The sequence below is a fragment of the Plecotus auritus genome (assembly GCF_963455305.1).
Source record: "Plecotus auritus genome assembly, chromosome: 6".
In the NCBI taxonomy this organism is placed as follows: domain Eukaryota; kingdom Metazoa; phylum Chordata; class Mammalia; order Chiroptera; family Vespertilionidae; genus Plecotus; species Plecotus auritus.
The window spans coordinates 91,347,878-91,371,296 of record NC_137773.1 but is presented as its reverse complement, the minus strand read 5'-3'; the positions used below and the strand labels follow the sequence as shown (position 1 = coordinate 91,371,296).

At 43.5% G+C, this 23,419-nt stretch overlaps 1 protein-coding gene across 1 annotated transcript; it reads right to left on the bottom strand.

The window, feature by feature from the left end:
* Positions 1-1,490: 1,490 nt before the first annotated feature.
* LOC308250266 (uncharacterized protein) lies at positions 1,491-22,009 on the bottom strand. The gene is made up of 4 exons (XM_080672700.1): positions 21,826-22,009; positions 4,345-4,471; positions 3,891-3,951; positions 1,491-3,517 (listed from the first exon to the last, which is right to left on the bottom strand). Exons 1-4 carry the CDS (start codon positions 21,826-21,828, stop codon positions 2,563-2,565), a joined length of 1,146 nt encoding a protein of 381 aa, XP_080528826.1. The 5' UTR covers positions 21,829-22,009; the 3' UTR covers positions 1,491-2,562.
* Positions 22,010-23,419: the final 1,410 nt, after the last annotated feature.

Below are 23,419 nucleotides of genomic sequence, written 5' to 3'. Positions count from 1 at the left end.
CCCCCTGCCGCCGGCCTGCTCGCCCCCAAATGCCCCCCACCAGCCTGATCACCCCCAACTGCCCCCCATGCCAGTGTGCTTGCCCCCAACTGCCTCCCCTGACAGCCTGATCACCCCTAACTGCCCTCCTGCTGGCCTGCTCGCCCTCACCTTCACTCCTCACTGGCCTGCTCACCCCCAACTGCCCCCCTGCTGGCCTGCTCACTCCAAACTGCCACCCCTGCTGTCCTGATCACCTCCAACTGACCCCCACTGTTGGCCTGCTCACCCCCAACTGGCCCCCCTGCTGGTCTGCTTACCCCCAAAGGCCCCTCCCCCCACCAGCCTGATCACCCACAACTGCCCTCCCCTCTTGGCCTCTAACCACCTCTACCTCAGCCCTGCCACCATGGCTTTGTCCAGAAGAACATCTGGAAGGTCTCCCAGTCTAATTAGCATATTCCCCTTTTATTAGTATAGATAGAGGCCTGGTGCACGGGTGGGAGCCAGCTGGTTTGCCATGGTGTCCCGGATCAGGGTGGGGGTTCCCTTGGGGTATGGGGCGGCCTGGGCAAGGGGCCTGTGGTGGTTTGCAGGCCAGCCATGCCCCCATAGGGTGGGGGTACTCGCTAGGGGGGCGTGGCCAGCCTGGGTGAGGGGCTGAGGGCTGTCTGCAGGCTGGCCAAGCCCCCCAGCGGGGACCCTCACCCCATGGGAGTGTGACCAGCCTGGGTGAGGAGCTGATGGCTGTTTTCAGGCTGGCCACACCCCCCGGCAATCCAGGCTCCCAGCCCCTTTTATTTTTTTCTTTTTTTTTTTTTTCAGCGCCTCCTTGAGCAGAGGCCAGGGCCAGCTGGAAGCAGGTATCTGGGATTTATTTATCTTCTATAATTGAAACTTTATAGCCTTGAGTGGAGGCCAGGGCCGGCCAGGGCAGGCGGGAAGCTTGGCTTCCTCCATCGCCAGGGCAACCCAAGCCTCCTGCTCGCTCCAGCTCTGTGGCTGCCTCCATCTTTTTTTTTTAATATATATTTTATTGATTTTTTACAGAGAAGAAGGGAGAGGGATAGAGAGTTAGAAATATCAATGAGAGAGAAACATCGATTAGCTGCCTCCTGCACACTCCCTCCTGGGTATGTGCCCGCAACCAAGGTACATGCCCTTGACCGGAATCGAACCTGGGACCCTTCAGTCTGCAGGCCTATCCACTGAGCCAAACTGGTTAGGGCAACTGCCTCCATCTTTGTTGGGCTAATTTGCATACTTGCTCCTGATTCGCTGGTGGGTATAGCAGAGTGATGGTCAATTTGTATGTTTCTCTTTTATTAGTGTAGATTGTTCATTAGATTCCACGTATAAGTGAAATCATATGATACTTATCTTTCTCTGACTGGCTTATTTCACTTATAATACTCTCAAAGTCCAACCGTGCTGTCATAAAGAATAAGATTTCCTTCTTTTTATGGCTGAGTAATATTCCATTGTGTAAATGTACCACAGCTTTTTTTTTTAATTGAATTTATTGGGATAACAGTGGTTAATAAAATTATATAGGTTTCAGGTACACTGTTCTACATATATCATCTATAAATTGTATTGTGTGCTTACCACTCCAAAAATATATTTTTTATTTAAAGGTTTAAATTAAGAAATTTTTTAAAAACATTATATCAATCTTATGTATTATTGTTTAAAGAAAACTCATTATCTCATGTGATACATTTCTGAAAGTAATTAGCAGAAATCCACAGTCCAATGACACACTATAAAAAGAGGTTCAATAAACACAATATATTTGCACCATTAATTATAACTTACATTTAAAATTTTCTGGCACATTATACATAAATTAATTTGTATCAAGCTTTCTCACGTTAACATGTTTATTTTTGTGTGGGAGTTTTCACATGTAAGAATGTGGACCAATTCAAGTCTTTCCCATACTGTATACATTCAAGAATATTAATCTAGTGAGTCCTTTCATTCTTTTGATAGAATCTAATATAACTGAGGCCTTTCCCAAATTCTGCACATTTCTATAATTTTTCTTCAGTGTGTACTGTCATGTGTCTTCAAAAGGTTGTGTGATCTCAATAAAGGCTTCCCACCTTTCTTATATTCTCAGGGTTTCTCTCCAGTATGAGCTCCTTCAGGTCTTTGAAACAAACTGGGATCTCTGTAGACTTTTCCACATTGTTTACATTCACAGGGTCTCTCTCTCTCCATTATGAGCTCCTTGGTGCCTTTGTAAAGAACTGGGATTTGTGTAGGCTTTATCACATTGCATATATTCACAGGGTTTCTCTCCAGTACGAGTCCTTTTGTGTCTTGATAAGAAACTTTGATATCTGTAGGCTATGCCACACTCTTTATATTCAAAGCGTTGCTTTCCAGGGTGAGTTGTTTCCTATCTTCGAAGATAACTGAGATACCTAAATGCTTCACTACGTATTTTACATTTATGGGGCTTCCCTGTGGTATGAATGCTTTCATGAGTTTTTCAGGAACAGTGATATCTATAGACTTTACCACATTGTTTACATTCATAGTGTTTCTCTCCAGTGTGAGCACTTTCCTGGGCTTTTAAGGAACGGTGATGTTTGTAGGCTTTACCACATTTTTACATTCATAGAGTTTCTCTCCAGCATGTACTTTTTTATGTTTTGGAAGTGAACTGGAATAAGTGAATGCTTTGCTACATATTTTGCATTTATATGGTTTCTCTCCAGTGTGAGTTCTTCCATGTATTCGAAGATCACCGAGATACCTAAATGCTATGCTACATATTTTACATTCATAGGGTTTCTCTCCAGTGTGACTTCTTTCATGTCTTCGAAGTTCACTCGGATACCAAAATGCTGTACTACAAATTTTACACTTATGCGATTTCTCTGAAGTGTGAGAACTTTTGTGTCTTTTTAAGGACCTATAAGATATGTAGGCTTTACCACATTTCTTACAATCATAGGGCTTCTCTCCAGTATGAACTCTTTCATGTATTTGAAAAGACCAGTGGTCTCTGTAGACTTTAGCACATATTTTACATTCATAGGGTTTCTCTCCAGTGTGAGTTCTTCCATGTCTTCGAAGATTACTGAGATACCTAAATGCTATACTGCATATTTTACATTCGTAGGGTTTCTCTCCAGTGTGAGTTATTCTATGTACTTTAACATTTCTGGAAGACCTGAAGACTTTACCACATATTTTACATTCATAAGGATTACCTCCATTGTGGGTTCTTTCATGTTTTTCCAACCAGTTTAGATAACTAAAGGCTTTATCACAGTCTTTACACTTATATGGCTTCTCTGCATCTTTTTGAAATTCATATGTTTTTTGTCCAGTGTGACATCTGTAGTGCTTACTAAGCAATGAATGAAATACGAAGACTTTTCCACATACTCTGCATTCGTGTTGTTTCACTCTGGTGGTTTTTTTGTTCAGATTGAGATTTGAAATGAGGCTGAAGTTTTCTCCATATTGACTAACCTCTTTAATTTCACAGAGTTTCTCTACCATTGGATTTCTGTAAAAACTGAGAAGCACATTATTAATGATTTTTTTTATTAATGATAGTATATTCATGATATTTATTCTGATTTATAGGTAAAGCATAGGTAGTCTGCCTTGTCTGAAAATAAATTATGTAATACTCTCCAAGAAAGCTTCACCCTTGCAATTATCAGACTGTGATATTTATATATAGAATTTATTAATACTGTTTTTAAGTGAATATTTTGCAAACACTTGAGCATGTACATTACATCAAAGAAAGTATTTTTAAAATTTTTTCTAAGAAGAAATATATTTGAAGCAGGGTTTATTTGTTTTGTTTGCTATTTTTAAAATTTCATAACACACTAGAATTCTCACATAAGACACTGCTTTCTATTGTGAGTGTGACTCACCTTAATTTTCTCCTCTGGTTTTTGTACTGATCTTCAATGTCATGTTCTTCCCATCTTTTACCTAAAATGCAGACCCAGAAAAATGTTTCCAAAGAATTAAAATGATTTAAAAAATTATTACATTTTAGAGGTGGGCAAACTTTTTGACTCGAGGGCCACAATGGGTTCTTAAACTGGACCGGAGGGCCAGAACAAAAGCATGGATGGAGTGTTTGTGTGAACTAATATAAATTCAAAGTAAAGGAGTGGAGGGGAGAGCAAGAGAACCCTCCGCTCCTTCGGCTCCACGGGCCATAGTTTGCCCACAGCTGGTCTAGATCCATGATGAGCTGTGCCCATGCCTAGATTATTTACCACCATCATCCATCTCTACATTACAGATCTTAGAACAATATTGGTGAGCAAGAAACACTTGTTCTCTAGTTGACAAATGAAGCAATGTCATCATTCTTACCTATAGAGGACAGGTTCCTGAAGGTTTCCCTCATCACATCTCTGTAGAGTTTCTTCTGTGAAGGATCCAGTAAGGCCCACTCCTCCAGAGTGAACTTCACAGCCACATCCTCAAAGGCCACTGAGTCCTAAAACACCCCAAATACAGGTAGAGTAGGATGTGTGAAACTGATAGCACTGGACACCTAGACTCCATTTATAGGAAGGTAACATACGATTATCTCATCTACAAACATCTATAACCTGATGATCAGAAATGTATTCTCTGTTCATACCACCTTGAACACCTGGAAATTACTTACTCATTCTTACTGTAGTTATAATACATCTTATTTTTCTGTAATAACAGGGTCTTGACGATGTTGGGTAATAACAGGAATACCATACAGATGAAATATATATTATCATTTTAAGAATTAAAATTTGCAAAAATAATTATTTCATCTGTTTCATTATTACCCACTATTCACAGCAATCCACAAGGCAGAGGATTAAACCTGCATGGAGTTTTAATTAATAAAACATAGTGAAAAATTGAAAGTTTTTCCTTCTCATCCCATCACCAAACATGAGAGTACAGGAGGCCTGTGAAAATTACTTCCAACAAAGCCATCTGACCATGTGTCCTACAGTCCTCTAGGCCTTTACCCTAATCAGGGGCAGCTGGCTCAGTGTAAATATGCTTGTGGAGAAGCATTGTAACTTGTGTAGTATTTATCACAGACTCAGTACTTCCTTCTCTCTGTTCAGTTTAATGGGGCTGGAGAGTTATTTGGAACTTAAAGGTCAGACACAAGAAGGAGGCCTAGCCCTAACCGGTTTGGCTCAGTGGATAGAGCGTCGGCCTGCGGACTCAAGGGTCCTGGTTCGATTCCGGTCAAGGGCATGTACCTTGGTTGCGGGCACATCCCCAGTGGGGAGGTGTGCAGGAGGCAGCTGATCGATGTTTCTCTCTCATTGATGTTTCTAACTCTCTGTCCCTCTCCCTTCCTCTCTGTGAAAAATCAATAAAAAAAATTTAAAAAAGAAAAAGAAAGAAGGAGGCCTAACAAGTTACTCCATAAATCTCTGTACATGTGTGCTCAGAGTTGCTTCCAACCAAATTTTAATTGGCCAGGCGAGCTCTTCCCAGTCAAACCCTAACAGGGCACCCTGGGCCTCACTGCCCTTGAGGAACAGGTTAAGAGCTGCAGATTCAAGGAAGTTCTTTGAAGTCCATATGGTCTGATGGTGAATTTGGCCATGATTACAGAACACATCAAAAATTCAACACTACTTGCTTCTAAAAGGACACATAATTTCCGTTCTCCAATTTCAGGAGGAAAATCTTCCTGACAAGTCACTCTAGACACTGCCCTGCCACCTTCTGGTGTGACACTTAAGGAACTTCAGAGCTGCCAGTCTCAATTTCATCAAAAAGAAAAAAAAACAATAACACGTGAAATGAACTACTCTTCTTAGACCCAGCAGACCTTTGAGGTTACAGGGAAAATGCTATCTCCAAAGTCAGGAAAGAGAACAGATGGTATCTTGAGATATGCCTCAAGTATTCTGTTCTTAACAAGGCCTGAACTAAAAAAATCCATTTCAAAGAGTCCAATGCAAAGACAATAGAAAACAAAAATGACAGAATATAATATCCATAAAAACTAAAACAACCTTCCTTAACATGAGGATTAAAATACCTGAAAAAAGGAAAGACAGAAAAAAAAAACACAACTGAAGTAACAATCACCAGACTTTTCTAAAATTAATGACAGATAACACACTGTAGATCCAGAAAGTTCTAAATCACTAAACATGAAAAATACCAAAAGTGCATGCAAAAGTGTACTGTATTCAAATTAGACAAAAATCAAAGAAAAAGAGGCCAGAGGGTAAAATAGACCTTGGGTATAGAAAAACAAAGATAAATTAAATTCAACTTGTTTTCAGAAACTGTGCAAGAAAGACCAGATTGTAGTAAAATATCAAACACTTTGAAATAAAAAATAACATCTGTAGAATCTTGTATCAAGGAAAATGATCTTTCATAAAAAAATAAATAAGGACTTTCTAAGACAAAAATTGAGGGAATTTGCCTTAGCCAATTTGGCTCAGTGGATAGTGTCAACCTGAAGACCCAAGGGTTCCAGGTTTGATTCCAGTCAAGGACACGTACCTAGGTTGCCAGCTCCTCCCCAGCCCAGGCCCTGGTCGGGGTTCATGCAGTAGGCAACCAATCGATGTGTTTCTCTCACATCGATATTTCTCTCTGTCTTACCCTCTCTCTTCCACTATCTCTAAAAATCAATGGAAAAACATCCTTGGGTAAGGATTAAAAAAACACAAAAATTGAGGGAATTTATCATTAGTACAGCTACTTTAAATTAAGTGTTCAAAAGTTCATCAGAAAGAATATAAGTAATGAAGGTATAGGGTTAGAAAAAAAAGAAATGAAGGTAATTTTTTTCTTGTCATATAACACATGATGCTTTGTTTAAAAAATATTAGCAATAATGTGTTTGGTATTATAAGCTTATGGGTAATGAAAATAAATAACAATGTGACAAGGGACATTGATGGGGGAACTGGGAATACTGTGATAGGAGGTACTTGCACAAGCAGTGAAGTGGTATGGTGTGATTTGACAGATATGGGTTAGTTGCAAATATGTACTCAAAACTCAAGGGAAACCACTGAAAAAGTTCCTTTTTGTTAAATGTGTGAATGATATGCTGAGAGAGGAGGAAAAAAAACCAATTAGGTAAAATCCTCAGCTTAAACCAAAGAAGGTAGAAAAATGTTGAAAACATAAAGTAACAAAAAACAAAAGCAACAAATAGAAAACAGTAAAAGATCTGGTAAATATTAATCCAAATGCACCAGTAACCACTTTAATCATCAATGGTCTCAATACAATTGAACGATACAGAAATATCAGATTTTTAAAAACCACACTGTCATGTTGACCATAAGAAACACACTTTACATATGAAGATATGGATGGATAAAAGGTAAAGGGAGGGAGAAAATTCCAACAGAAATCAATGGACAAATATATGGGTTTTAGATAATAAATATTTCAAACCAAGGAAAACTCAGATAAAGAGGAACATTACATAATGTCTCCATGAGGGCACAGCAATCTTTTAGGTTTGTATGCCTAACAACATAAGTCAAACTACATAACCTAAGGCAAGAGCTGATAGAATGTGGAGAAATACATGAGTCCACAACTGTGGCTGGAGCATTCAACAACCCCTTATCATTCATTATAAACTAGACACCCGGTGCATGAAATTCATGCATGGGGGGTGTCCCTCAGCCCAGCCTGCACCCTCTCCAATCTGGGAACCCTCGAGGGATGTCCAACTACCCCTTTAGGCCCGATCCTGGTAGAATCGAGCCTAAACGGGCAGTTGGACATCCCTCTCACAATCCAGGACTGCTGGCTCCCAACTGCTCGCCTGCCTGCCTTCCTGATTGCCCCTAACCGCTTCTGCCTGCCAGCCGGATCACCCCCTCACCACTCCCCTGCCAGCCTGATTGATGCCTAACTGCTCCCCTGCCAGCCTGTTTGCCCCTAACTGCCCTCCCCTGCAGACCTGGTCCCCCCCAACTGCTCTCCCCTGCAGGCCTGGGTCCCCCCCAACTGCCCTTCCCTGCAGGCCCAGTCGCCCCCAACTTCTCTCCTCTGCCAGCCTGGCCACCCCTAACTGCCCTCCCCTGCAGGCTTGATCGTCCCCAACTGCCCTCTCTTGCAGGCCTTGTCCCTCCCAACTGCCCTCCCCTGGTGGCCATCTTGTGGCAGCCATCTGTGTCCACATGGGGGCAGGATCTTTGACCACATGGAGGCAGCCATCTTGTGTGTTGGAGTGATGGTCAATATGAATATTACTCTTTTATTAGATAGGATAGAGGCCTGGTGCATGGGTGGGGGCCAGCTGGTTTGCCCTGAAGGGTGTCCCGGATCAGGGTGGGGGTTCCCTTGGGGTGTGGGGCAGCCTGGGAGAGGCGCCTGTGGTGGTTTGCAGGCCGGCCACGCCCCCCGGCGACCCAAGCGGAGGCCCTGGTATCTGGGATTTATTTATCTTCTGTAATTGAAACTTTGTAGCCTGGAGTGGAGCCAAGCCTCCTGTTTGCTCCATGGCCGCAGTCATTTTTGTTGGGATTTATTTATCTTTTATAATTGAAACTTTGTAGCCTTGAGTGGAGGCCTGGGCCTACCAGGGTATGTGGAAAGCTTGGCTTCCTCCATTGCCGGGGGTAACCCAAGCCTCCTGCTCTCTCCAGTTCCGTGGCTGCCACCATTTTTGTTGGGATTTATTTATCTTCTATAATTGAAATTTTGTAGCCTTGAGTGGAGGCCTGGGCCTGCCAGGGTGTGCAGAAAGCTTGGCTTCCTCCATTGCCTGGGAAACCCAAGCCTCCATGGCTGCAGCCATCTTGGTTGGGGTTAATTTGCAAACTCGCTCCTGATTGGCTGGTGGGCGTAGCTTGTGGGTGTGGCGGAGTGGTGGTTAATTTGCATATTACTCTTTTATTAGATAGGATTCCAGTAGGGAGAACATCAGGAAGGACAGAGTGGAACAGAGCAGCACTATGAAACAACTGGATTTAGTTTTAACCTATGGAATCCTTCATGCAACAACAGCAGAATAAACATTCACCAAGACAGAACACACCCTGAGACATAGAGCATATCTTAAACATTTCAAAGAACTAAAATCATACAAAATATGTTTAGACCACACAGTAATTAGTATAGAAATCTATAACAGAAAGATAGTTAGAAAATCCCCAATACATGGAGATTCAACAACACACTTCTAAATAATAAGATCAAAAGAGAAGTCAAGAAAATTTAAAATTATTTTTAATTTTAATTAAATTTTTAAAATTGTATTTTAGAGAAAGGAAGGGAGGGACAAAAGGAGGTAAAGAGAGAGAGAGAAAAACATCAATTGGGTGGTGGTTGGGAGCAATGGGGGGGTAAGGACACATATGTAATACCTTAATCAATAAAGAAAATAAAAGATAAAATTTTTAAAAAATAAAATAAAATGGTTAAAAAGACAAAAAAAAATCAATTGGGGCATAGGTAAACATCTATACTTGCAGCCTCCAACAACCGCATCAAAATTACAAATAAATACAGAACAATCATTATTCAGAACCACCTAAATGCTGGCTGAATGGAAATCCTACAAGTAGAGAAGTAAAGAAGAAAACACATTGAGACTGGTAGGAGGGGTGGTGGTGCAGAACCAGCTGGTGTGCTGTTTTTTATAATTGGGAGGGAGATAGTCTCTGCAGAGGCCACCCGTGAGGAGCAAGGGCTCCCAGCGCCACACCAGACCACCATCCGAGGGTTCCAGAACTGGGAAGAGAATTCCTCGTAACTATGGGCTGTAAAAAACCAGCCAGCATTGTGGCTGAGTGACACCGAGGCTGCTGGAGACCCAGGTGTTCCATTTAAAGAGCCAGTGCATGACTTTATTACTCAGACTCCCAACACCAGGTGGCTTTGGGGGACCCAGACACATACGTGGTGAAACTAGATTGTCTGGCCTGGGGGCAGGAACGCAGGGGCAGCTTTATCCCAGACAGGGGTGATTGCAGGAATCATTGTTCCTGTGCTGGAACCTCCCCTGTTGCAGGGCTGACTGGAAGCCATATCCGAGTCTCCATCAGCCTGGAGAACACTGTTTGCTCCAGCCTGGGGATTCCTTGAGACCCCACCCCATCCAACTTGAAGCTCCACCCTTGCTGCTTTTCCATATGAATGGCCTGTCCTGCCTCAGGCTTCAGACTTTACTAAAATCTCTCAAACAAGCTACAACTGGTGACAGCATGCCCCAAACCTATTAATAAAAGGCCCAAGACCAAGCACTAGCACCAGCCTGCCTTGCTTCACAGATGGGCCTCGTCTGGACACCTCCAAGCCCAACACAAATAGCAAATAGCAGCTCTACCTAATACACAGAAAGAAAAACAGAGATGCAGCCAAAATGTGGAGACAAAGAAATATGTCACAAATGAAAGAAATGGAAGCAAACAAACTACTGGATACAGAATTCAAAACCATGGTTATAAGGTTACTCGAGGATCTTCATGAGACTTTCAAGGATCTTAGTAAGAATGCCAAAGATATGAAAAAGGACCAGTCAGAAATTAAGCATACACTAACTGAAATAAAGAATAATTTACATAGATTCAACAGTAGAGTATTCCAAGAATCAAATCAATGATTTGGAGTATGAGGAAGCAAAAAACACCCAATCAGAAGAGCAAAAAAAAAAAAAAAAAAAAAGAATAAAAAGTATGAAGATAGTGTAAGGAGCCTCTGGGACAACTTCAAGCATGCCAACATTTGCAATATGGGGGTGCCAGAAGGAGAAGAGAGAGCACAAGCTATTAAAACCCTATCTGAATAAATAATGACAGAAAACGTCCCCTACCTGGTAAAAGAAATAGACATACAAGTCCAGAAAGTTCTAAACAAGAGGAACACAAAGAGGTCAATACCAAGACACACCATAATTAAAATGTCAAGGGTTAAAGACAAAGAAAGAATCTTAAAAGCAGCAAGAGAAAGGCAGTTAGTTACCTACAAGAGAGTGCCCATAAGACTGTCAGCTGATTTCTCAACAGAAACTTGCAGGCCTGAAGGGATTGGCAAGAAATATTCAAAGAGATGAATAGTAATGACCTAAAACCAAGATTACCCAGCAAAGCTATCATTTAGAATTCAGGGTCAGATAAATAGCTTTACAAACAAGAAAAAGCTAAAGGAGTTCATCACCACCAAACCAGTATTACATGAAATGTTGAAGGGTATTCTTTAAGAAGAAGAAGAAGAGGAAGAGGAGAAGGAGGAGGAGGAGGAGGAGGTGGAGGAAGAGGAGGAGGAGGAAGAAGAGGAGGAGGAAGAAGAGGAGGAGGAGGAGGAGATAAAAATATGAACAATAAAATGGCAACAAATACGTATCTATCAACAATTAAATCTAAAAATCAAAATAAATGAACAAGAAATCTACTGAACAAAATAAACAGTTGAATAAAATAGAATCAGAGGCATGGGAGCAGGGAACAGACTGACGAATCACAGAGGGAAGGGGGGAGGGGGTCGGGAAGAGATTAACCAAAGATCTTACTGTATCTATGGACACAGACAGTAGGGTGGTGAAGGGGCGAGGTGGGAACCTGGTGGAGGGGGCAATGTGGAGGACAAAAGGAGGACATCCGTAATACTCTAAACAATAAAGATTTTGGGGGAAAAAAAATCAATTGGTTCCTCCAGCACACACCCCAACTGGAGATCAAACCCAAAACCTGGGTGTGTGTCCTGACCAGGAGTAGAACCTGCTGCCTTTTGGTGTATGGATGATGCTCCAACCGAGCAACACCAGCCAGGCAATTAAAAATTATTTTTTAACTAAATAAAGTAAAAACACAACCTATACTATTTTGTGAGATACAGCAAAAGTGGTGCTTACAGTGAAATTTATGCAATTGAACAAATATATTAAAAACTGAAAGTTCTGTAACCAATACTGTAAGCATCTACTTCAGAAAACAATAGAAAGATGAGCTAATTAAACCAAATGTAAGCAGAATAAAAGAATATGTGAAAAATCAATGAAGAAAAAAATTTTAAAGCTGCTTCTTTGATGACATTAGTAAAATTGATAAACATGTAGACTAGATAACTAAGAAAAGTGGGAAGACAGAAATTATTAATGTCAGAAGGTAAAGGAGGGGAAACTAAAATTTTTTTTAAAAAGGATTTGAGCCCTAGCTGGTTAGGCTCAGTGGATAGAGCATCAGGCTGCGGACTGAGGGTCCTGGGTTTGATTCAGGTTAAGGGCACATGCTTGACCCACACTGGGGGCATGCAGGAAGCAGCTGATGAATGATTCTCATCATTGATGTTTCTATCTCTCTCTTCCTCTCCTTTTCTGAAGTCAATAAAAATATTTTTTAAAAGGATTTGATAAAATTGAACATTTGCTTATGATAACAAACTAGCAACAGAAAGAAACTTCCACTTTGTAAGATAGAACATCCTCAAAACCTGTAGCTAAATTAATCACATTTCTTCCTTATGACATGATTGTCTATGTGAAACACCAGAAAGAGCCAACAACAGAGATAACTCCTGCAATTAATAAAAGAGTAACTGAGGGATACACAAGTCAATAGACCCAAAGAAATATACTCAACTGATCTTTGTCAAAACAAGAAAGACAATTCAATGGGGGGGGAAAGTCTTTTAAACAAATAATGCTGGAAATCATGAGTATCTACATATACCAGTAAATGCACACACAGAAAATAAATTAGACACAGGCCTTACACCTTTAACAAAAATTCATTCAATTTTTTTATTTTTTTATTTTTTTAAAATAAATCTTTATTCAGATTATTACAATTGTTTCTTCTTTCTCCCCCCATAGCTCCCCTCCACCCGCTTCCCACCCCACCTTCTGCCCTTACCTCCCCCCCACTGTCTTCATCCATAGGTGTATGATTTTTGTCCAGTCTCTTCCTGAACACCCCCTTACCCCTTTCCCCCTGAGAATTATCAGTCCACTCCCTTTCTATGCCCCTGATTCTATTATATTCACCAGATTATTCTGTTCCTCAGGTTTTTAATTCACTTGATTTTTAGGTTCACTTGTTGATAGATATGTATTTGTTGTTCATAATTTTTCTCTTTACTTTTTTCTTCTTCCTCCTCTTCTTAAAGAATACCCTTCAGCATTTCATGTAATCCTGGTTTGGTGGTGATGAACTCCTTTAGCTTTTTCTTATCTGTGAAGCTCTTTATCTGCCCTTCAATTCTGAATGATAGCTTTGCTGGGTAGAGTAATCTTGGTTGTAGGTTCTTGCTATTCATCACTTTGAAAATTTCTTGCCACTCCCGTCTGGCCTGCATAGTTTCTGTTGACAAATCAGCTGACAATCGTATGGGTGCTCCCTTGTAGGTAATTAACTGTTTTTCTCTTGCTGCTTTTAAGATTCTTTCTTTGTCTTTTGCTCTTGGCATTTTAATTATGATGTGTTTTGGTGTGGTCCTCTTTGGATTCCTTTTGTATGGGGTTCTGTGCGCTTCCTGGACTTGTAAGTCTATTTCTTTCACCAGGTGGGGGAAGTTTTCAGTCATTATTTCTTCAAATAGGTTTTCAGTATCTTGCTCTCTCTCTTCTTCTGGCACCCCCATAATTCTGATGTTGGTACACTTGAAGTTGTCCCAAAGTCTTCTTACACTATCTTCAACTTTTTGGATTTTTTTTTTCTTTTTGCTCTTTCGGTTGAGTGTTTTTTTGCTTCGTTGTATTTCAATTCTATGACTTGATTCTTGTGTTCCTATAGTCTGTTGTTGGGTCTCTGTATAATATTTTTTATTTCAGTCAGTGTATGTTTAATTTCTAGTTGGTCCTTTTTCATATCTTCGAGGGTCTCGTTATATTTATCGGCCTTTTCTAGGATATTCTTGAAAAGCCTTATAACTGTGGTTTTGAATTCTATATCTAGTCGTTTGTTTTCCTCCATTTCTTTCATTTGTGATCTGTTTCTTTGACGCCGCATTTTCACTGCTTCCCTGAGTTGGTAGGGTATATGTGTGTGCTAGGTTTCCTATATGGCCCAGGGGGTCGTCCTCCCCAGTTAACCTGAGGTGGACACTCTTGGTGCACCCTTTTGTGGACTGTGTGTACAGCCTTGTTGTAGTTAAGTCTTGATTGTTGTTGGTATCACTGGGAGGAATTGACCTCCAGGCCAGTTGGCTGTAAGGATCAGCTGTATCTATGCTGGGAGAAGTTCAGTGCTGGAGACAGCCTTATAGGATTAGACTTGCCAAATTGCAATAGCCTCTGTGCTCAGCTTGGATGGGGTGGAGTCTCAGGGCGGAGCAGACAGTCTTAGCTTCCAGTCAGCCTTGCCCTTGCGCCTTCAGACCTCTGCCTTCCCCGGCTCCAGAGTCTCCGCCCGAGAGTCCAGATTCCCCCCACAAGAGCGTGGGTCCCCAGGGGCTCGCCTGGAACTGGGGTTCAGGGCAGTCAGAACTGGGGCTCAGTGCAGTCAGGAGCTTCTGACTCCCTTCCACTAAGGAAAGCCTGTGGCAACCTCCGCAGCCTTTGTGGGCACTGGCATGCGCGCACCTCCAGACCTTTGCCTTCCCCGGCTCCTGAGTCTCCGCCCGAGAGTCCAGATTCCCCCCGTAAGAGCATGGGTCCCCAGGGGCTTGCCTGGAACTGGGGTTCAGTGCAGTCAGAACTTGGGTTCAGTGCAGTCAGGAGCTTCCGACTCCCTTCTGCTAGGGAAAGCCTGTGGCAACCTCCGCAGCCTTTGTGCACACTGGTGCGCGCGCCTCCAAAACCCTGCCTGCCAGGGCTCCCCCAGGTCTCCCCCGGGTCTCCGAGTGAGTCTCCGGGTGCCTTTCTCTCTACCTGACAGTCCAGACTCCCCCTGTATGAGCCTGGGTCCACGGGGTTTCGCCCGGGACTGGGGTTCAGTGCAGTCAGAACTGGGGTTCAGTGCGGTCGGGGGCTTCCTTCCCCCTTCCGCCAGAGAAAGTCAGCCAGGTTCTCAGCCGCCCTTCCTCTCTGCGCGCACAAAGACGCTTTGCCGTACCTCCAATTCTCTGTGAGCTTTTCTCTTTCCTTCTAGTTGTAGAATTTTCACTCAGCCAGCTTTCCTGTCCGTTCTGTCTTTTAGTTGTAGTTTTGAAATTGTTGTGCGAGGCAGCAGTTTAGGTGCTTACCTATGCCGCCATCTTGGTTTCTCTCTCCAAAAATTCATTCAAAACACATCATAGATCTATATGCAAAATGCAAAAGTAATAAACTCCTACAAGATAACACAAAAAAATCTAGGTACAAATAAATCAATAACATGGTGTCACTAACTACATGCTTATTAAATGATTCAAATTCTAAATACTTGAACACCATATACTGGTGGAGATGTAAAGCTGAAAATAATCCTAATTCATTGCTGGTGGGGATGGAATTGGGCATGTCTACAGTGGACACAGGAACTTTCTTTTAACACAAAATATACTTGTACTACGATTAGTAAGATCCAGCAATCACACTCCTTGTTATAGACCTAACGAATTGAAACCTAATGTTCACACAAAAACCTGTACATATTTGTAGACATTTTGTTCATAATTGGCAGAAGTTAGAGTTCAGCAAGATGTCCTTCAAGAGACAAAGAGACAACTGGTAAGTCCATGCAATGAAATGGGGTATTAAGCCATGAAAACACATGGAAAAACTCAAAAGTACTTTGCTAAGTGAAAAAAGCCAATCTCACAAGGCTACACACAGTATAATTCTGAGTATATGACAATCAGGGACACACACAAAAAATATGAGCCAATAAAAAAGCCTCTGGGTTTAAAAAATTTAGGCGTTGGAGGGAGAAATGATCGAATAGGTGGAACACAGAAGATTTCTGGTAAATAAAATTACAGTATCCTATCTAATAAAAAGAGTAATATGCAAATTGACCATCACTGCAACACACAAGATGGCTGCCCCCATGTGGTCAAAGATGACTGCCCCCATATGGACAAAAGATGGCCACCACAAGATGGCCAGCAGGGAAGGGCAGTTGGGAGAGACCAGGCCTGCAAGGGAGGGCAGTTGTGGGTGATCAGGCCAGCAGGAGAGGGCAGTTAGGGGTGACCAGGCCGACAGAGGAGGGAAGTTGGGGGCGACTGGGTCTGCAGGGAAGGGCAGTTGGGGGGGGGGGACCGAGACCTGCAGGGGAGAGCAGTTGGGGGGTACTAGGCCTGCAGGGGAGGGCAGTTAAGGGCATACAGGCTGGCAGGGGAGCAGTTAGGCATCAATCAGGCTGGCAGGGGAGTGGTTAGGGGGTGATCAGGCTGGCAGGAAGAAGTGGTTAGGGGCAATCAGGAAGGCAGGCAGGCGAGCAGTTGGGAGCCAGCAGTCCTGGATTGTGAGAGGGATGTCCAACTGCCCGTTTAGGCCTGATCCTACCTGGATCGGGCCTAAACGGGCAGTAGGACATCCCTCGAGGGGTCCCAGATTGGAGAGGGTGCAGGCTGAGCTGAGGGACACACATCCCCGTGCACGAATTTCATGCACCGGGCCTCTAGTATGATATACAAATTATGAATACACATTATTTTACATTTGCTCAAAACCATAGATCCCATAACAACAAGTGTTAATGGTAATGTAAACTATGCATTTTAATGCATGAATATTGGTTAAGCAATTATAACAACTGTACCACAGTAATTCAACATGGGAAAAATAGTGCAAACTCTATGGTTGCACAGGGCTGATGTAGGAACTCTCTGTACTCTGATCAATTTTTCAGTAAACTTAAAACAGCTTTCAAAAACTGGTGTATATAAAAAACTAAGAAAAGATGAAGACAGACTCATTACAATTCATCCCTGATGACTACCTGTTAACAATAACTTAAAATTGTTCCTGCCCTGACCGGTTTGGCTCAGTGGATAGAGCAGCCGTGGGCAAACTACGGCCCGCGGGCCGGATCTGGCCCGTTTTGCTGTTATATCCGGCCCGCGGAGCCGAAAAAGCGGAGGGTTCTCTTGCTCTCCCCTCCGCTCCTTCACCAGCAGCAGTGTTAACATGGCAACGTCGGGAAACACGGCCGCAGCTCCTTCTTCTGAGTGGGCGGATTTATATCCGCCCATTCAGTAGAAGGAACAACCTCTCAATCTTCCAGAGGCTCCTTGTAATGCCCGCGGACGTGTCCCCCGACATCACCCTGGGAATGCATAGACACATTATCGGGGTGATGTAGGGAGACACGCCCCTGGAGAGCACAGTATCAGAGCATTAGCTAAAAAGGAGACCAACAACACTGTTCCCACTGAAGTTGATGTTTTAAAGACCAAAAACCTTTCAACCCAGTCTATATTGCCATCTACATCTACGTCCCGGGCATAATTTGGAAGTTGCACTAAAGAAAATGTTTAATTTACTGTTTACACATTTTGTTCTTTTCTATTTGTTTTAGTTTTAAATTATTTTATTATATTTAAGTTTAATTTGAAAGGCTTTTGTACCTTTCCTTTGTTAGGCAATTTTATTTTGCCTTTGCCATCTTCAATATAAGGTATGTTATTGTGCTATGATTCCTCCATTTTTTGAAGTTTCAAATTATAATAATTAGTGTTTACATTCTTCTTGTTAAAATGTTTGAAATGAATAAAACTATTGAAATAAAAAAAAAAAAGACCGTACCCATTTATGTAATGATGTTTACTTTGAATTTATATTAGTTCACACAAACACTCCATCCATGCTTTTGTTCCGGCCCTCCGGTTCAGTTTAAGAACCCATTGTGGCCCTCGAGTCAAAAGTTTGCCCACCCCTGGGATAGAGCGTCGGCCTGCGGACTCAAGGGTCCCAGATTTAACTCCGGTCAAGGGCATGTTCCTTGGTTGCAGGCACATCCCCAGTAGGGGGTGTGCAGGGAGTGTGCAGGAGGCAGATTGATGTTTCTCTCTCATTGATGTTTCTAACTTTCTATCCCTCTCCCTTCCTCTCTGTAAAAAATCAATAAAATACATTTTTTAAAAAATTTTTTCCACCTTCCTATGCATCATTTATTTTAAATAGAGAAATTTATACATACCACATTTACCTATGATCAATTATTATTATTAATAAAATACTGCTTTTTAAATTTAACTTAATATTTTCAATATAACAAACCACTCCAAGATTTAAACACTAAATTATATAAGAATGCAAAACATAAAAATTTATAAATCCCTTTCCAAATAAAAGGATAAAAAGCATTATGACAGTTTTCTCTATCCTATATAATAAAGAGGTAATATGCAAATTAACTCTCACACCCGCACAAATGGCTGCCTATGACCAGGCCGGCAGGGGGGTTAGTGAGGGACGACCAAACGACTGAACAAACAGGCTGCGTGGGGTGATCAGGCCAGCAGAAGAGTTAGTGAGGGGCGACCAAACGATTTAACAGCAGGCTGCGTGGGGTGACCAGGCCAGCAGGGGGGGAGCAGTTGGAGGCAACCAGGCCAGCAAGGGGGGGCAATTGGGGCAACAAGGCCAGCAGGGGGGGGCAGTAAGGGTGACCAGGCCAGCGGGGGGGGGGGGGGGAGGCGGCAGTTAGGGGTGACCAGGCTGGCAGGGGGAGGGTGCAGTTGGGGGCGACCAGGCCAGCAGGGGGGGGGGCAGTTGGGAGCAATTAGGCTGGCAGGGGGGTAGTGAGGGGCAACTAGGCTGGCAGAGGGGGGCAGTTGGGGTGACCAGGCTGGCAGGGGGGCAGTAAGAGGTGACCAGGCCAGTGGGGGGGAGGCAGTGAGGAGTGACCGGGCCAGCAGGGAGGGGGCAGTTGGGGGCAACCAGGTTGGCAGGGAGGGCAGTTAGGGGTGACCAGGCAGGCAGGCAGGTGAGCAATTAGGAGCCAGCAGTCCTGGATTGTGAAAGGGATGTCTGACTGCCGGTTTAGGCCCAACCAGGCCTAAACCGGCAGTCAGACATCCCCCGAGGGGTCCAGATTGGAGAGGGTGCAGGCTGGGCTGAGGGGATCCCCCCCCCCCGCACAAATTTCGTGCACCGGGCCTCTAGTATCTATATAATAAAAATCTAAACGACCATTACAGCAGAACAACTAGAATGACCAGTCGCTATGATGCGCACTGACCACCATGGGGCAGACACTCAACACAGAAGCTGCTCCCTAGTGGTCAGTGCACTCCCACAGGGGGAGCGCCGCTCAGCCAGAAGCCAGGTTCACGGTTGGTGAGTGCAGCGACAGTGGCAGGAGCCTTTTCCACCTATGCAGCAGCACTGAGGAGCAGTGAGTTGAGCGGTAAGGAGCAGCGAGCAGGTGGGCAGTAAGGAGTGAGGGCTCCTGGACTGGGAGAGGGCTGTCTGCCTGCTGGCTTAGGCCCACTCCCTGCTGGGCCTAAGCCAGCAGATGGACATCCCCTGAGGGGTCCCAGATTGTGAGAGGGCACAGGTCGGGCTGAGGGATGCCCTTCCCCTCCTCCCCCCCAGTGCAAAATTTCGTGCACTGGGCCTCTAATTTCATAATAAGGACATACAAAAGAAATTAGTCAATATAATACATTAGGTGTTTGCAATTAAGCTCTGAAATGTACTATAAGTTTCAAGTATTTACATAGGCTTGATGTGTTTCTCAAATGTATGAAAATCGAAATTATTTTCTTTTTCCTTCACATCTATTAAAACAGCAGTTAATTTACCTTAGGAATAGTATAGCCTTTTACATGTCAAAGTACTTTAGATAAAGGCACATACAAAACTGACCTAAATTTGGGAAAAGCACCTGAGAACTTAAAATTATTCATCTGACATCTTTAGGTTCTCTGGCCTGAGTGGAGACAAAATTCAACTTGGTTCCACGTTTATCTTGCATTACATGGCATCTCTCCATCAACTTAAATATTAAAAGCCCAAGTGTTAATGGAAACAAAGGGCTGCAATATTCATTGGAGAAAAAAAATCCAACAACAAGAGAAAAAACAAATTATGGAATCAAGACAGTTCAAAAGGAAACCCACACTCAGTAAGTTTTATCTATTCCTTTCAGAAAAAGATGTCAGTTACTTATATTTCTAGAAAAAGAAACTGCAAACAAACATGGGGTCTAGACACCTCTGACTAAGATAGAACCCCTGGAGGGTCAGGCCCTAAGCATGGATGGGAGGGACACCTGAGCAGACCCAGAATTGAACTCTGGGAGCTCCACACATCCCCTTCCCTCTCCTGTACGCATGGAGGCACTTCCTCCCCAGCCTTCCATTCTCACACTGAGGAAACTCAGCCAGATTCAGTTTAAGTTCTGACCAAATGCACCCCCAATTCATAAACCCTCTGTCTAGAGGCTGGCACCCCAACTTCTACATAGACTTTCTCAATATGCATCAATTAGTCTTGAGGTCAACTGCACTGTGAATAGAAAGCTCATATATAAGATCTAAAAATGGCCTGGCCTTAGAGACCACAAGCACGCCTGGGAAAGGGTATCCCCTCTCCCAACTCCATTGTACGCACCCATCCCCCGCTTTCCGGGGCTGTAACTTCTCTCAGTGTAAAGGTTCCTAAAACAGTGGGTGCAAGCTGGTAGGTCACTTGCAAGGGAAGGCTCCCCGGGAATAACTGGGCCTTCAAGTACTTCCTTTTCTTTAGGACCAGTATTCATATTTAAATTACACAAACCCAGAGTTTGAATGATCCAGCAAAATCACTTAAATACTATGGAAAGAACAGAAGAAAATTGTAAGGGTCTTTTCCTAGTTCAACTAACCCCCCCAACCCCCCAAATATCTATTCCTTTCAGAAAAAGATGTCATTACTTATATTTCTAGAAAAAGAAATTCGTTTGTAAGTAACTAATCATACTTGAACACATCTGCTCTGCAAGTCTAAACCATGCAATTTGATTGGAAAACCCACAAAAGTAAAAACCAGACTTCACACATTTACTGCACATGCCCAGCAGAAGAAAGAGTGAAAGATAAAAAATAAAATGTAATCACAGAATTTTTTTTCTCAAATTCACCCATTTCTTTTTGCACTTTTGTATTTTATGGTCTTTCAAGTTATTTTCAAGGTGAGAAATCCAGGGAGGGTCCTTGCTGACAGCAGAGCTCACCCAGGAAAATTTCCAAACAGCAAACTCCTCCCTAGGGAATTCCCAAAGGATGTCTGTGTCCCGGAAAGATCCAGGGGGAGAGGCCCGGGATTTCACAGAAAGAAGTTCCAGGTGGTTATTCTTGCTTTTCCTCTTATAAAATAGCCACACTCAAAAATATAAACAAAACAAAAACAAAAAAACAAAAAAAAGACAGCAATGACTGTGGGAAAAGAATAAACCATAAAAATATTGGGTCTATTTGAAATGCATCACAGGGGACAAATAGTTGATAATGATGCGGTGACTAGAGGAGAGAAAGTTGGCTCCGGAATTCCAAGAGGGAACTGGAAATTTAGGGACTTGTTACCAGTCCCAGAAAGAGACAGGCTAGGGGCACAGAGTCCTGGATCTGAGACCCTGCTTCCCACACATTTGGAAAACTCGGAAGAAAACCTGTCCCCTTGGGGGAGGAGGAAAAACTGGGGATCCCCTCTCCCCTCAGACCACAGGTGCTTCCTCGCACAAACCCTGCAGACCGAGTCACGACTGTCCCCTAATGACTCCCCATGGTCACTGCACCGCACCATCTAGGGGGGAAAGGGTGCTGGGGGCTCAGAGCCGCCGACAGATTCCTGGACCTAAGTCACCGCTGGCAGTGACGGAACAGGACGCCCGGGGGACCGGCAGCTGCCCCAGGCCCCACGTTAGCCAGAGGGGACCGAGGTCCGAGCGGCGCCCCTAAGGGACTGGAATCCGCAGACTCCCCAGGTGAACCGGGAAAGTCCGGTCATGAAATCGCCGCTGCCAACAAGCCCCCCCGCGTCTCTGCACCCGCACGCACACTCACCATTTCTAGGTGCCCTGGGTCTCCCCGAGTCCGGCCTACAACTGCCACCTCCGGTGCAGATCACGGGGAACAGAGGTTGCCGCACACCCACCAAATACTTTGGCAGGCGAGCTACCGAGCCCCTCTGCACACCTGAGGATACCAGGGAGGTCCACGACTTCCGGGTGCGTTGCCCCACCCACCTGCCCCAGTGACGCCCCTGATTGGACAGCTCGCAAGGCTGCGCCCCCACGTTCCTGAGTGACAGCTGGGGGCAAATACAGGCTTCTGGGAAACAGGCTCCCCTGTTGGGCACCCAGTGCTTTTAAATAAATTCAGCTTTTTCCTGACTTGGGACTTCCTAAGTTGTTGTCCCCCAGCTCTTTGTGAACTCACCTGTTGCAGGCCGAGCAGAACAGACAAGAGGGTCAGGCCAGGTCTTATTGGAACAAATGTGTCTTAAGTCCTCTAGGGGTCAAGGGCTTGGAGTGAGGCTGTGAGGCCACTCGTGGAACTGTTGTGACCTTTGTTTAGAAACACAGACACTGAAAAGTGAGGCACTATCTTTAAAAGAGTCTGGATTAATTTTATTACTTTTTCATAATTTTTATTTACTTATTTATGTTTTTTATTTAAACTTCCCCCCCCTTCTTATTGAAATAATTGGAGTGACACTGGTTAACAAAATTATACAGGTCTCAGGTGCACATTTTAACCTTTGATACTTTCAATCATTGAGCTTTCCACCCATCCCTTCCCCAACCCCACTCCATTGGTCCTTAAAAGAAAGAATCCCAGAGTACTTGCCTCTGATGAGAAATTCAAACCCCTCCTCCCCATCCCCAGCCTGAGAACAAAGACTTCTCAGTCTAACTCCAGGGTGTCAGATGTGTTCATTATACTCTTGAGTGTACATTTTTTTTAATATATTTTATTGATTTTTTACAGAGAGGAAGGGAGAGGGAGAGAGAGTTAGAAATATCGATGAGAGAAAAACATCGATCAGCTGCCTCCTGCACACCCCCTACTGGGTATGTGCCCACAACCAAGGTATGTGCCCTTGACCGGAATCGAACCTGGGACCCTTCAGTCCGCAGGCCGACGCTCTATCCACTGAGCCAAACTGGTTAGGGCTTGAGTGTACATTTTTACACTAGAAGGAAATTTCATTCAAATCAGCTTTTGCATTATAGTTTAATTAAATTTGTCTTAAATTTATATTTGAAATACAAATGACCATAATATTCCTAATTGTAACAGGGAATAAAAACTTTATACTACTCTGACTAACCATGAAATGGAATTAGAAAAAAAATGTACCAACAAACTGATCAAAGGAACCCACATACTGACAGTTTCCTTATAAGCATATTGCAGACATCAGCAGTTCCGGCTCCTGCTTGTAGAAGAAAGGGCCTTCACCATGACTTTGATTGACACAGAGTGCCCAACTGCAGGAATTTGGCTAGCACTGACCAGCTCCAGTATGCTGACATTAACAGTCCATATCAGGACCAGCAAGGACACTGCCTGCATGTCCACTGCCCCTCTTCTGGGTCTGTTTGCTCCACTTTCCCTCTCCCTTCCTATAAAAACCCCTGCCTGCACTGAGATG

What these genes read in the sequence shown, in the direction of transcription:
- LOC308250266 (XM_080672700.1), bottom strand. An exon ending in CAGGAACCTGTCCTCTATAG is followed by an intron (nt 3,952 to 4,344) that starts GTAAGAATGATG and finishes TCTGCATTTTAG; the next exon opens with GTAAAAGATGGGAAGAACAT. An exon ending in AACCAGAGGAGAAAATTAAG is followed by an intron (nt 3,518 to 3,890) that starts GTGAGTCACACT and finishes TGTGCTTCTCAG; the next exon opens with TTTTTACAGAAATCCAATGG.